The following is a 12,820-nucleotide window of genomic DNA, read 5'->3' as shown; positions in this document are numbered from 1 at the left end:
ACCCAATTAGATATAATCATGAAACTCAGCATCTTTGCAGCAATCTTCATGGCATTTGTAGCCTTCAATCAAGCTTTTAGTTCGATTATTCACAGTGTCAAGAGCGAAGAAGAAATGACAGTGGCTGATGGGCCTTTGGTCGAAGCCATTGATGCCAGCGAAAGTGGAAACCCACCCTCTGGATGTCCATATTGTGATCTAGTTGGACCAGTTCAATGCCACATCCATGGTCAAAAATGAAAGAAACTAGCACAGTATTCTACCAAAACATGGGTGGTGTGAGAGTGGATCTAACACAACTTCATTATCATTGTGAAATCAGTGATCAAACCTTTGTTAAGAGCAATCATTTTGTTGTCCATTGATTGGGAGGCAGGAGATGCATTATTTGCTTTGCTGAGCTGTCAAGGGTCAACCTACTATGATTCCTCTTTGCATATATTCTTCCCCACAGTTATATATAACAGATAGTACACAATGGTCTTCAGCACCCAAGAGACAATTTTACCATGTCCAAATCTTTGGATTGTTGAGGGAACGTGACACAACAGATCCGAGTTTGATTTCTTGTCTTGATCTTTCTTTTGATTCTGATGCAAATGAGAACAAAAGGTAAAGATGCATCGCCCCGCAACCTGCACGTAATTCTACAAATGCAGCTGCTATTCTTCTGGTGACTTGCAAGACATTCAATGGTCAATTTCCATGTACATATCATGAGTTTTTGGGTCCGGACCTTGGCGGAACATGTAGACATGAAGTTCGTCATGAATCTTGTAGCGATCTTTGTATCTATCAATCAACCAAATCCACAAGAACTTAAAAGTGCCTCAAGATGATATGAGTGAAGTATGATCAATTAACTATCTTGCTGATGTAGAAGTGGATGCAAAAGCCATTTGTGCGTGTTACTGCAGAAATATACCTCCCCAACAGCAAAGAAACTCGACGAGATTGATAAGTTACTTCATCCACTGTGGACTACCTTTTTCACTGGGATCAAATCTTGGACCAAAATCTTAAATGAAACCTTTCAAAATTCAAGATGAAGGATTGAATAAAACCAGATCTTTTCAATTCAAAGGGTAAGTCCTCTACTTCAGACTGAGCTCCTGATTGGAAAAACCCAAGATTATAAAGCGCACAGATAGCAATCACAGTGGATACCTCAAGGCTTGATGGTGTGAGGTGGACCGTGGGGGTGCTTCACATAACTCCCTTCAAAAACTGGCAAACTCTCATGCAGGACCCATTGTACTGATGCGAACTGGCGACTGATGTCATGTACACGTCGCTACACGGTGCCAGTGATGGTTTGAATGGGAAACCTTCAGCACGTCTTTTGAGAGCTTTCGAGTCATGAGCTTTTCCCATCATGGTGTCAAAATGTTTCGATAGGATGATTCTATCGACGTGTGAACCGAAAGTGATTTAATACTATCGATTTTCTCCGATGATTCTGGTCGGTATTTTGCACGGCAATACAATTGAACCAAGTTTGCGCGCCAAAATACAGAATAATAGCTTATCAGCTGTACTTTTACTTTACATATTTTCCTCATCTTCATCGTGCAGAAATTCTCAAGACCATCGCCACATTTAACCAAATCCACAGGAACAATAGCCACTAGGAATCACTACCACCACGATTACAACAAACGCTTCACTCATTCAGTCGATCATTCAATCATGCTGTCTACTTTGATTGACAAGAAAAATAAATACCTACCTATCATCGTCATTCTCATCTTGGTCCATGAAGTATCAGCTAGCTGCCACTACGATTCCCACACTGGTCGGACCATTTGCGAGGGACTCTCATATGGCATCCGTCTATCTATCGCAGCAGCCATCTCGATCTGCGGTGCCATCCTTCTCACTGGTCTCTCATATCTCTTCCGACGTATATATCGGTCCAGGCAGACCCAGAGCGTCTCTGCCGTCAGTATAAGTTTTATCATTGTTTTCTTCATGTCTTCATAACTTCTGTAAATTAACAAACCTTCACCTTTGACGATTTTAGCGCTACCACGGTCAAACCCAACCTCAGACAGCAATTGCACCTTGTCCCTCGAATGTGACGCCTAATGTATCCTGTGATCGGCCTGTCTACAACCCACAACCGCTCTACCATGCCCCACCTCTTTCTGACCCGGTCACGCAAGAACGAGAAACTTACGGCGCTCCCCCGCCCGGGTATGTGTACGCAAACGAACCACAATCCAGGACTGAACTCATTTCTGGTGCACCCCTAAGGTTGGTCTCAATTCCTTGACCAATCTTCTATCTCTATCTAACAATCTTTGGTTTGAATTTTTCCTCTAGTCAAAAATACACTCCTCCCGCCGACCCTCCTCTAGAACCACATCCCTATGCGACTTCTTCTCACTCTCTAGCCCCGCATCCCTACTCGGCTGCTGCTCAACGCTCTCTCTACACACATCCATATGCGGCTTCTTCTCGTCAAAATTGATCACGACTTTGATCAAACTCATCAACTTCCAGAGTAGGCTTCGCTCAAGCTTTCGTTTCCAAATGCCTTCACTAGGGTCTTGATTTTCGCAACAAGAATATCAGACCAGATTTTTGCATTCGTCGTTCCTAGAGAAAGCCGATTTCAAACGCTTTATATATATATATATATAATCGCGTTTGTGTATATTTTAGTGTCTTTATTTACAACAATTTTTCTTGTGTTTTACGACTTTCATCCGCATATCATTCTTTCTTCGTATCAATGTTGCCATTCATTCTGCATGGATTTCATTAATTTTTAAGTATCTCTATTGGTCTGCTTTGACATTCCGTTCTTTCATTTATTGTTTCACTTTCGTTTTTAGTTTACTCACCGAACCAATTGCGATAGTTGGAGGAATTAGTAGAGATCGAGTAGGTTTGGGGCTCTAGATAATTCGTGAATAAGCACTTCGTCGGATTTTTTTTTATATAGATACAATCTGTGTCTTGTTTGGGGTAAAGTTTAACAGCTGTTACATGTCGTATTTGCTATTTGAAAGGAATTCTTATCTGTGATAAATAATCTCAATGCGGTCACTTTGAGTGGGTTTAACAACACATGTTGCGAAAATGCTTTGTTTTGTTACAAGAGAACACAAGTATTCCAGAACTACCCTAATTTGTAACTCATCAAAAAATGGACTCTTTGAGGTCAGAGAATTTTTACTGGAGTTGTGTAAGATGTGAGCCACCCCCATCACTGAACGTAACATCACACGTGCCACAGTGTTAGAAAAAGCAAGCAAATGGTGAAAACTCAATCCCGAGACAAGATTCTTGATTGGCTTGACAATTCATCAAATTGGTGATCTACTAGACATACAACATCACTTTCGAAAATAAACTGGTACCCATAAAGCTTCCTAGCCTTGACTAAATTCATGTTCTACATACATCCTTGACCACTGAATCCTATGCAAATACAAAAGACATCCGGGATAACCGATAAAAAAACCACAGGCTTATCTTTTACCAAACTGACGAAGACCAACTTAAAAACCCTCTTTGGAAGCAAAAAATAAAATAGTACAATATAGACAAATATCATTCCAAGGTCTCAAAGATGATCATCTTACATAACTCACCATCACTAGCAAACCTAGCTTGTTTAACCTTTCTTTCCTTGCCAGGATCTTGTAAGGATGAAGAGAGTAGTCTAGTGTTCATATCTTTCAGACTAGCTTTCAGACTTGGTTTTCCTCGGACCCGGTGGGGAGATTGTGTTGCTTTTGAGGGGGTATCCTTGGGTGTCGGGGGTCTCTGAGGGTTAAACTTGGATAAAACAAATGATCTAGGTGTTTCCAATGTGTCTATGGTCCTCCTGGATACTCTTGGGGTCAAATTCTTCATTGTAGTTGACATGCTGGTATTACTGTTGATCGCTGGCTTATGGATTTGAACTATAAAATTGGGGGATAGAAATCAAGGTAAGCAATTGCCTGAAACATAGTATAGTTCCTGGCTTGAAATACCTGGAAAGGTTAGATATCTTGTTGGTTTGTGTGGAATTTTTGGACGTGTAGATAACTCATTGGTGATCTTATCAACCCGAGTCTTTTCAAGCTTCACCATCTGCCGCCACTCGTGCACCAATTTGCCAGCCAAGACGTTGGCATCTTGAAATCATGAAGCGATTAGTCAATACTGAGAACAAGATGAAATTTGAGATTTCTGGAAGGATTTCAGGGGCAGGCAGATTGTGCTGTACTCAACTATCTGAGAAACGGTGAGAAGTAGAATTCTTGTTGATCTGCATCACCTTTGTGGCAAAGGTGTAATTCTTGAGAATCTCTAATGTAATTGGTATTCTTCTGAACATCTGAAAATGATCCAAAATCATCGAGGAGATGAGGATAATCAAATATTAGACAATGGAGCAGAGCATATACAATGCAATACTGTATCTTTGAAATTGATGGATTTTTTTGGGGGGGACAAACCTTTAGCAGGGAAAGTAATAAGGTATTCTTCAATATAACATCCTTTGTTGAAAAGGTGCTACTTTTAGGTATCTTTGCGTTTTCAATTCGATGAGCATCAATTGATCTAACCAGGCTTCAAGAATGACAATCCAAGTTTTCTGGGAAGCCAACGACTTGAATAAGTCACCATCAGCGCTTGCATTGATAGCAGATAAGATTTCTAGCCTTCCTTCGGGAGGTACAGTTGACCAATCACCCATATCAGATGTAGGTGATAGACGAAATGAAAGGATGATAATTATCAACTTTTCAGGATTTCTACTTGAAGCATTCAATATGTAGTCGAGTTGTTCTCTGATGTTGCATAAAGAATCTTGCCACTTTTTGTTATCGTACTTGATCAAATTGGTCATGATGGGAGTGACTGAGTAGAAGATAGCTGGTGGGATGAGTGAGATGAGTTGGGTTTTGGCTGGCTGTTCCATGATGAGACATGGAAAGGATTCGGGTCGTTAACGTCGAATCTCTAACATGAGCGATAATAATGGACATACGATTAATCTTTGACCCAATTGATAAGGGTATTGTGAATATAAAGGTATCATCTTCCTACTTGCTTGGTTTCGTTAAAAGAAGATGATGTTCACCACAGCTTGGAGTCTGGACAGAAGATCAAACAAGCTACAGACTGTGCAAACTGCAATCACTTGCGGTCTCAGATAGTATCATCGGCGTCCGCCATGGACATATCTCCGATCCAAACATTCTCAAACATCCGACGTGACAGGACGTGACGACTGTGATATTACGTGGTAAATGATGTCGATCTTGCAAAGCTTACCAAAAATTTATGTTGCAGCCCCAATTTCCTTCTGCTTTGCGGGGAAACTTGGACCGCCTGTTTGATATCAACAGGATATCGTTACTTTGAATATTTTTATACCATGGAGTTCAATGACACAGTCAACAATTATGCTACAGAGAAATAAGAGTTTCACGTTACGGTCAAAACAAGTGATAAGTTACAAGTAAGACGAAGGAAAGCGAAAAAAATAAAGACAAAAAGCTAAGGAACCCAATGAGTCAGAACCCAATAAATGTGAGATGAAAGAAAGCTACAATGCAGAGAACACTGAAAGATTATGAAGGCATTTTGATCATTGATATTGAACGTCGAGTCAAAGATAATTTAGAGAATTGATAACAAGAGGAACAATTGACCAGAGAAAGTAAAAAACCGCAAACTCAAGTCGCAGTATTTTGAAATAATTCACAGATTGATGGAATCAACAGATGAGTATAAATAAAAAGTAGTGCAAGAAAGATGATGATGATGAAACCCCCCGAAGTCAAAAGAGTTGAAAGAGAAACCCTTGAAAAACAAAGCTGAAAATAAAGCAACAAAAAGCTCAAAGACATTGGTTGACTTTGAAGTTCAGATCTGAAGCTACAAGCTGATTTCAATGACGTGTGATCTTCCCGACGTTAGGCGCCATCATTGTAGCAGTACCATATGCAGTCTTTCGGCGATTGATCATCCAGAGAAGTGCTCACTAGATGTGCATCGGGTGTAGGTTTCTGACCACCGTCACCTCGTCATCATCATCGCCTTGGGACATTCGCCACAACGCAAACAGACGCACACCCAAATTCCATGATATTTACGTCGTCTTAAATTATATCTACCCGCCAACCTTCTGACTTGTCTTCCTATTACCGTGGCTGAACCAAGGAATCATCAAATACAAAACGATCAATCAAGTCTACATTCTTTACAAGGATCCACAGATCCGTACTTTCACTGATTAGTCGCCAATACTTTGCTGATCAACTTTAGAATGTCTGTTAGGGAACAACGGTACCTATCACACACAATCTTGTAATACAACGTTTGAAGGTCATACAAACCAGCCTTGACCACAACGATGAAAAAATGCGAGTTTAACTACAAGAAAAAAAATGAGACGACGAGAAGAAAGGAGGTAGGATACAGAACACCAGCCAGCAAAACCAGAAAAAAACACGAGATTTATTCAAAACGAATCTTGAGAGTAGACCAAGTTACAAAACTGATAGCTGTCATTGGGATGACTTTAAGATAACCGATACTTAAACCAACAAAGAATCCCTTAAATCCATCAGTGAGGAAAATTTGACGAGCAACTTGTGACATGTTCATGACTGGAGATAAACCTAGACCACCGATTTGCATCTTTCTTCTGACGATCTCGAAAGGATATGAAGCGGTTTGAGAGATCAAACCAGCTACTGAACCACATAATAGGTTGAGGATCGTATTGGACGATCTTTGGTTTGGTAAGAGTTTGGATTGAAGTGTACCCCATACTAGAAAAGAGGTGCCTGCGTATGGAATCATTCCTGTGATAGACATATTGAACATTGTAGAATAAGTGAAGGATCAAAGCAGAATGAAAGATTGAGACTGACCCGAGAGTGTGGGAGTGAACCCTCGATAGAACTTGGTGAAGGGTACATTATTGAATAATCGATTAGATGCCGAATGTCCAACTTTAGCAGGTTCGGTATAAATATCGCGAATGGTATCCAATATTTTAACCCTTGATGAACCTTGTTTAGTTTCAAATGCTAATCGAACTCTCAACAAATCCAAAGGATATGTAAAAAAGACAGCTGTGATCCCACTGAGTGCTCCAGCCATGAAAAGACGTGATGAAGGTGGTCGATCTCGTAAATGAACCGGAATTAAAAGATTGTGAAAACTATCATATGCCATGAATTTGATAGCTGCATATGGGAAGATCCTAATATAAAAATTCGTCACATCAGTCTTCTTTCTCTAACCTACATCAAAAGTGTCGATAACTCACCGTAAGAGTGTTGCACTATGACCTTGAACCAAACCCAAGAACCCAACTGATGAATAAATCTGACGAATCGCACCAAACACACCAGTAATCGAACCTGAATGATGAGAGAATTGTGGATGTGCAGTTTGAAATAAAATCTTGACTCGATCTAAAGGAGAAACGATAGTCTTAGCAACACATCCTGCAATTCCACCGGCTAATCCTGATTTAAGTAAGATTATAAGATCTGAATTTGATGTCTGTTTGGAGGGTTTTTGATTTGTTGCCATTCATTCAAAAACCAATTTGATGCTTGATGGTTGGTACTGAGTTAAATAGTCTGAGTGATTAGTGAGTTGGTTGATTCATCCTTCATTTGCTGTTCATCCTCATAGTAGTTCCCTTCCTCAGTCTCTCCAACAACAGAAGCACCACTCTGAGTCCTGACTCGAGGCTGATCCGAGCCGAGTTACATGAGCAAGCACGGTACTTGTACTATTACTATCCGACAGGTATGTAGTAGAAGACTAATATGCTAGTATTGAATGAGATCAGTGGTTAATCTTTCACATGTGATTTTTTTTTGGATTCGAACATTTGATTTCTCAAACCAGAAGAACAAGCTCAGCACTTCAAACCGAACCATGGGAGGTAAAAAAGTAGCCAAAAGAACCAAGAAGTTCACCAAGAATCATTTAGATCATACCCTTAAAGCTCGTCGTAAACAACAAGCCAAAAAGCAAGAGATAGAAGGTCGTAAACAGGCTCGGTCTATGAAATCAGGTCGTGGTCATGGTCCTAAATCAACTACAAAACCTGCCGGAAGCGATGATGATGATGCTGAAGGTGGAAACGACGACGATGATGACGAGGATCCCATTTCAACTCGGCCCAGGTGTGCTTTTGTCACTCGCTAGCTAGCATATTCGAAGCCTCCTGCTTACATTATCTCATTTAACTGCCATGGATTTCAGACTCGATATGTCTTTGGATGCCTTACTTAACGCAGAAGGATTAGCTGATGGCGGTGAAAGTGAAAACGAAGACGGTTTCTCAAGCGATGATGACGACTTGAAATCTTTAGCTAGTGCGGAAGGTAAATTTAAGCCAAATTCGACCGTACATTTCCTGCCTGACCACATCTCACAATTCAATAGGTTCCTTGAGCACTGGAATGGACCTTAAGGCCTTGAAGGAAAAAGACCCAGAGTTCTACAAATATTTAGAAGAGAATGATCGTGAACTGCTCAACTTTGATGCAGACAAGATGGATGCAGATGATGCGGAAGAAAATGAATCTGATGATGAAGACCTATCAGATGACGACGAAGACAACAAAGCAGAGGCTCATGTTGCGACTGTGCTTACCCGTGAGCTTCTTCGAAGCTGGCAGAAGTCAATCATTGAAGTCAGTATGAACTCTGTTTTGCAATCTAGTCTCTCAGTAATAACAAGACTGACGTTAGTGATTTTCTGAAACTTGATCAGACCAAATCAATACGTGCTTTGCGGAAACTGTTGCTGGCATTCAGGTCTGCAGCATTCAGCGCAAAACAAACAGACGGAGAACTCCAACTTCCCTTCAGCATCGAATCCTCTACATGTGCGCCTTACGTTCATCTTGTGCATTCATACATGTACTGATGTCGCTTGTGATGTGCAACATAGTATTCAATTCTTTGGTTTCGACTACTTTCCGATACATCCCCGTGTTCATGAATTTGACGGTACCGGCCAAGGAGTTGCCCAATGGCAAATTGTGGGTGGTCTTGTCCCTTGTGATTTAGGCATGATCATGATATTGACGCTTTGATCATCGCTACAGCAAAGTGGCTTCAAACAGCAAGATGCATGCTAGTGTGCAACGGATCTTGAAGTCATATTTCTCCTCTTTACTCGAGCTCATCTCACAATTGCCTTCGAGATCTAGTGAAGGCAAGGGTGATGAAAATGAAAGCATGATACAGCAGGCGGTCCGAGAGAGTGCTAAACTGACCCCATGGATCATTAACAATCGCAAGATCGTTCAAAACTGGACCAAGGTATGTTAAATACACCACATTGATCGACTCCATTTTACATGCTTATCCTGATGTCACATTGATTTTTAGGCCTTGTTAGAATTGTGGTCAACTGCCGATGATCAGATTCGAATGGCGTCTTTCCTGGCCCTGCGTAGATTGGCTGTCGCATCAGCCGATACAACCAAAGAATCTCTGATGAAGGTGAGCTTATGTTTTATCATCAAGTGATTGTATCCCTCGCTGACTCGTAGTGCGGTTCAGGGCGTGTATACCAATCTGATCCGCGCTTCAAAACATACCGCCACATTCACTTTACCAGCCATCAATCTTATGAAGAACTCTGCATCGGAACTGTTTCTCCTCAATCAAGAAGCGGCATATCCAATCATCTTTAGTTATATTCGCCAACTGGCAATTCATCTGAGGAACAGCATGAAGATCAAGACAAAGGTAAGTTATAAGCTCGTGAATTATTTGCTTACTTTGACTGAAGCACCGTCTGTTTTAGGAGGGATTCCAAGCCGTATACAACTGGCAATACATCCATAGTCTAGACTTTTGGTCTCTTGTTCTTTCGACCGCATGCGACACAGCTAACTCTAGCAAGACACCCTCACCACTTCAACCTTTGATATACCCTTTGGTCCAGATCACCACAGGTGTCATGAAGTAAGATTTAGTTGTCTTGGAAGTTTTTTTTAGTTGTTGACTTACCGAAATGCCTGTTGCCAGATTGATTCCAACTTCGCGATATTTCCCATTGCGATTACATTGTGCTCGTCTACTTCTACGGATCATGCAACGAACCGGTACTTTTATTCCGCTAGCACCATTCCTCTTTGACACAGTAGACTCTGCACTCTTCCAACGTCGACCCAAACCAAGCAACCTGAAGCCACTTGATCTCGAGTACCTTGTTCGATGCCCAAAACAATACGAACATACCCGAGCTTATGCCGACACAGTAGCCAACGAAACGATTTTCCTTTTACTCGAATACTACACTTGTCAATCCAAATCGATTGCATTCCCAGAACTAGCTTTACCAGCCATAGTGACGCTAAGACGATTTGGAAAAACAGCATCCAATCGTAATTTAGCCAGTCAAATCCGAGTGTTAGTAGAAAAACTTGAAGCGAATTCTTCTTGGATTGAAGAATGTAGAACAGGTTTAAGTTTTGGTCCATCTGATAGATCACAAATTGAAAGGTTTTTAGAAAACTCATCGGAATCTTCTAAAGCTCCATTAGTTTCACATCTCAGATTACAATCCAAGGTTAGATTACAGAAAAGAGCTGTCTTGGATCGACCTACTCAAGATGATATTGAAGCTGATTAAAGTGGATGTGTGTTTGAATGGATATGTAACAAAACAAAACTCATCATTGGTTTCTTACTGCTTACTGGCAAGTTGTTTTTCATGTTTCTTGAATCACATGAAAATCAATGTGTTTGAATGTAGTACATAATGCAATCTTAAGCGGTATTGATCACCACTTGCTTTATGTCTTATGTATTTACGTGTTCCCTATGATTGAATACCTTGGGAGGTGCTTGTTAGGAGGTCATTCAAGATTGCTGATGGATAATCATAACTTGACTTCACGTGTATGTGTGCTATTTGATGACATTGAAATCATTTAATTCAAAATTGAAACATGAGAATCCTACAAGTGCTCTTGAGATTGAGATTGAGGATTTTTGGAATGGCACTTGCACATCGACGGTGTTATGTACCGGCCCAAGATCCGGTGCCTCTTCAAAGGTCGGGTGTTGAATCAGACACGGTACAGTTTCAAGGATGAATGAATGCTAAAAAGTTAAAACCAACTTGCAATTGTCGATCAGCAATTCACCCCTTTGACCGTCCACTAGAATTGTAAAACTTGATGACCAGAACATGATGGACTTGCTTGAGAAGGACGTTCAGGTTAGCACATTGATCAAATTCACTTATGAAGAAATAAAAATTCATATTCACTTGATTGATTGGTCTTAGGACACTTTATTAGTCAAACCCTTCAACGTTGGAGCACATCTTCGACTATCCACACCTTTCATACCTCAGTCGAACATTCGATCTTGTCTATTTGCCATTTCGAATCAATTCGGATGGGCGATTATAGCTATTCAATCTTTCGAAAATGATCAATCTGGTCCTGCATTTATACTCACTCGCGTTGAAAAACTTTCACAAAGTTTAAAAAATGCAGAACCACATGTCAATACTTGGATCACCTCACAAGACGCCCATGTTACGATACCGATCTCAACTTTTTGTGACCCGAATTCAGTGTTTCTGACTCACTTGGCGTTCGCTGCTTCCGATCGTTTGATTGTGGCTGCTACTTCTGATGGGACTTTATCAATTTTCTCATTACAAAATCTTATAAGCAAGACCAACATCACTCCATTACGAAAGTTAACTGCTCATTCGAATATTCCAGTTCAAGCTTTGATTCCTAACCCGGCACCTGGTGGAAGTTTTTCGGGATTGATAGCTGTGGTCTACGCCGATTCAACTATCAGAGTACTTGATTTATACGATGTTCAAAAGGTTCATTGGGAAGCTCAATCAATTACTGCCGCTGAATGGAGTCCTATGGGCAAACGACTAATTGTGGGCTACAAAGACGGAAAACTCGAATATTTCACACATGATGGGCAATCCAAGGGAGTGATCGAAGCTCCAGCACAGGCGGAAGGTATGGAGGGTGAGTGAACACTATTTGAAAAATTTCTAGGATGATCTTAGCTCATGAACCATGATGTATCTCATTGTGGGAAAATGCAGTACTTCATATCAAATGGATCGATCAGAAGGATTATATCATCACTTTCTGCGAACAAGTCGCCAAAGAAGGTTTTGACGAGTTAGCCACCGAGACTTTTGCCCTCCATGTCAAGAAACAGACGGCGCCAATCGATTATTCATTTCGATTATGTCCAGATCCTACACCTGCGCAAGGAGTACTAGAAACAAGTCCCAATCGATTAATGACAAGATTACCTAGTTGTTCTCCTGCAACTTGGCGATATCTGATTATCGTCTCTTTATCAAATAGCACTGAGTTGGGTATCATTGGTTTCGAAGATGCATCGGAACCATCACTATTGATTTTAAGCGAAGATCATCGTTTGGAGATCCCTTCTTCGGAAGAGTCTTGCGAACCTGCTTCACCTCTTGGGGTGGCTGCTACCTTTTCAACACCCACATGTTCGATAATTTGGTCTTACACAACCGATGGTGTTCTTAGTCTATGGAGTACCCAACTAAGCGCGCCTGAAGGACAAGGCGATCCTCCAGTTTGGGTTGCTCCTGCGATGGACCAGGAGGTTTTGTCAATGGATTCTGGAATTGACTCACCACCCGCTGATCAGACAAAAAGTCCATCCAACAATCCGCCTGAACGTAACTCAGCTCCTCAACAACAGACAACTGCTTTCGGTCCTGTAGCCTCGACAAGCTCTGCATTTTCCTCGGGACAGGCTACGCCAGTTTCGGCCTTTGGTCAACCATCTCAAGGTA

At 41.1% G+C, this 12,820-nt stretch overlaps 6 protein-coding genes across 6 annotated transcripts; 4 read left to right on the top strand and 2 right to left on the bottom strand.

The window, feature by feature from the left end:
• Window positions 1–18: 18 nt before the first annotated feature.
• Window positions 19–240, top strand: MELLADRAFT_124498 (uncharacterized protein; the record flags this gene model as incomplete). Its single annotated transcript, XM_007411736.1, has 1 exon — window positions 19–240. One exon carries the CDS (start codon window positions 19–21, stop codon window positions 238–240), a length of 222 nt encoding a protein of 73 aa, XP_007411798.1.
• A 1,449-nt stretch (window positions 241–1,689) lies between these two features.
• MELLADRAFT_88352 (uncharacterized protein) lies at window positions 1,690–2,473 on the top strand (the record flags this gene model as incomplete). Its single annotated transcript, XM_007411737.1, has 3 exons — window positions 1,690–1,941; window positions 2,024–2,256; window positions 2,326–2,473. 3 exons carry the CDS (start codon window positions 1,690–1,692, stop codon window positions 2,471–2,473), a joined length of 633 nt encoding a protein of 210 aa, XP_007411799.1.
• A 1,036-nt stretch (window positions 2,474–3,509) lies between these two features.
• Window positions 3,510–4,699, bottom strand: MELLADRAFT_88351 (uncharacterized protein; the record flags this gene model as incomplete). The annotated part of the gene is made up of 6 exons (XM_007411615.1): window positions 3,510–3,520; window positions 3,603–3,917; window positions 3,990–4,133; window positions 4,231–4,336; window positions 4,458–4,518; window positions 4,569–4,699. The coding sequence occupies 6 exons, from the start codon at window positions 4,697–4,699 to the stop codon at window positions 3,510–3,512; spliced, it is 768 nt and encodes a 255-aa protein (XP_007411677.1).
• A 1,479-nt stretch (window positions 4,700–6,178) lies between these two features.
• On the bottom strand, window positions 6,179–7,669 carry MELLADRAFT_48953 (mitochondrial ADP, ATP carrier protein; the record flags this gene model as incomplete). Its single annotated transcript, XM_007411614.1, has 3 exons — window positions 6,179–6,818; window positions 6,888–7,222; window positions 7,289–7,669. 3 exons carry the CDS (start codon window positions 7,555–7,557, stop codon window positions 6,469–6,471), a joined length of 954 nt encoding a protein of 317 aa, XP_007411676.1.
• Window positions 7,670–7,911: 242 nt separating this feature from the next.
• MELLADRAFT_64428 (uncharacterized protein) lies at window positions 7,912–10,630 on the top strand (the record flags this gene model as incomplete). The annotated part of the gene is made up of 9 exons (XM_007411738.1): window positions 7,912–8,162; window positions 8,200–8,363; window positions 8,425–8,637; window positions 8,936–9,026; window positions 9,093–9,309; window positions 9,379–9,492; window positions 9,553–9,741; window positions 9,800–9,960; window positions 10,024–10,630. The coding sequence occupies 9 exons, from the start codon at window positions 7,912–7,914 to the stop codon at window positions 10,628–10,630; spliced, it is 2,007 nt and encodes a 668-aa protein (XP_007411800.1).
• Window positions 10,631–11,194: 564 nt separating this feature from the next.
• Window positions 11,195–12,040, top strand: MELLADRAFT_64427 (uncharacterized protein; the record flags this gene model as incomplete). Its single annotated transcript, XM_007411739.1, has 3 exons — window positions 11,195–11,221; window positions 11,291–12,005; window positions 12,036–12,040. The coding sequence occupies 3 exons, from the start codon at window positions 11,195–11,197 to the stop codon at window positions 12,038–12,040; spliced, it is 747 nt and encodes a 248-aa protein (XP_007411801.1).
• Window positions 12,041–12,820: the final 780 nt, after the last annotated feature.

This window comes from Melampsora larici-populina, assembly GCF_000204055.1.
Source record: "Melampsora larici-populina 98AG31 unplaced genomic scaffold MELLAscaffold_26, whole genome shotgun sequence".
NCBI lineage: Eukaryota > Fungi > Basidiomycota > Pucciniomycetes > Pucciniales > Melampsoraceae > Melampsora > Melampsora laricis-populina.
This window is presented reverse-complemented; position numbering and strand designations above follow the sequence as displayed.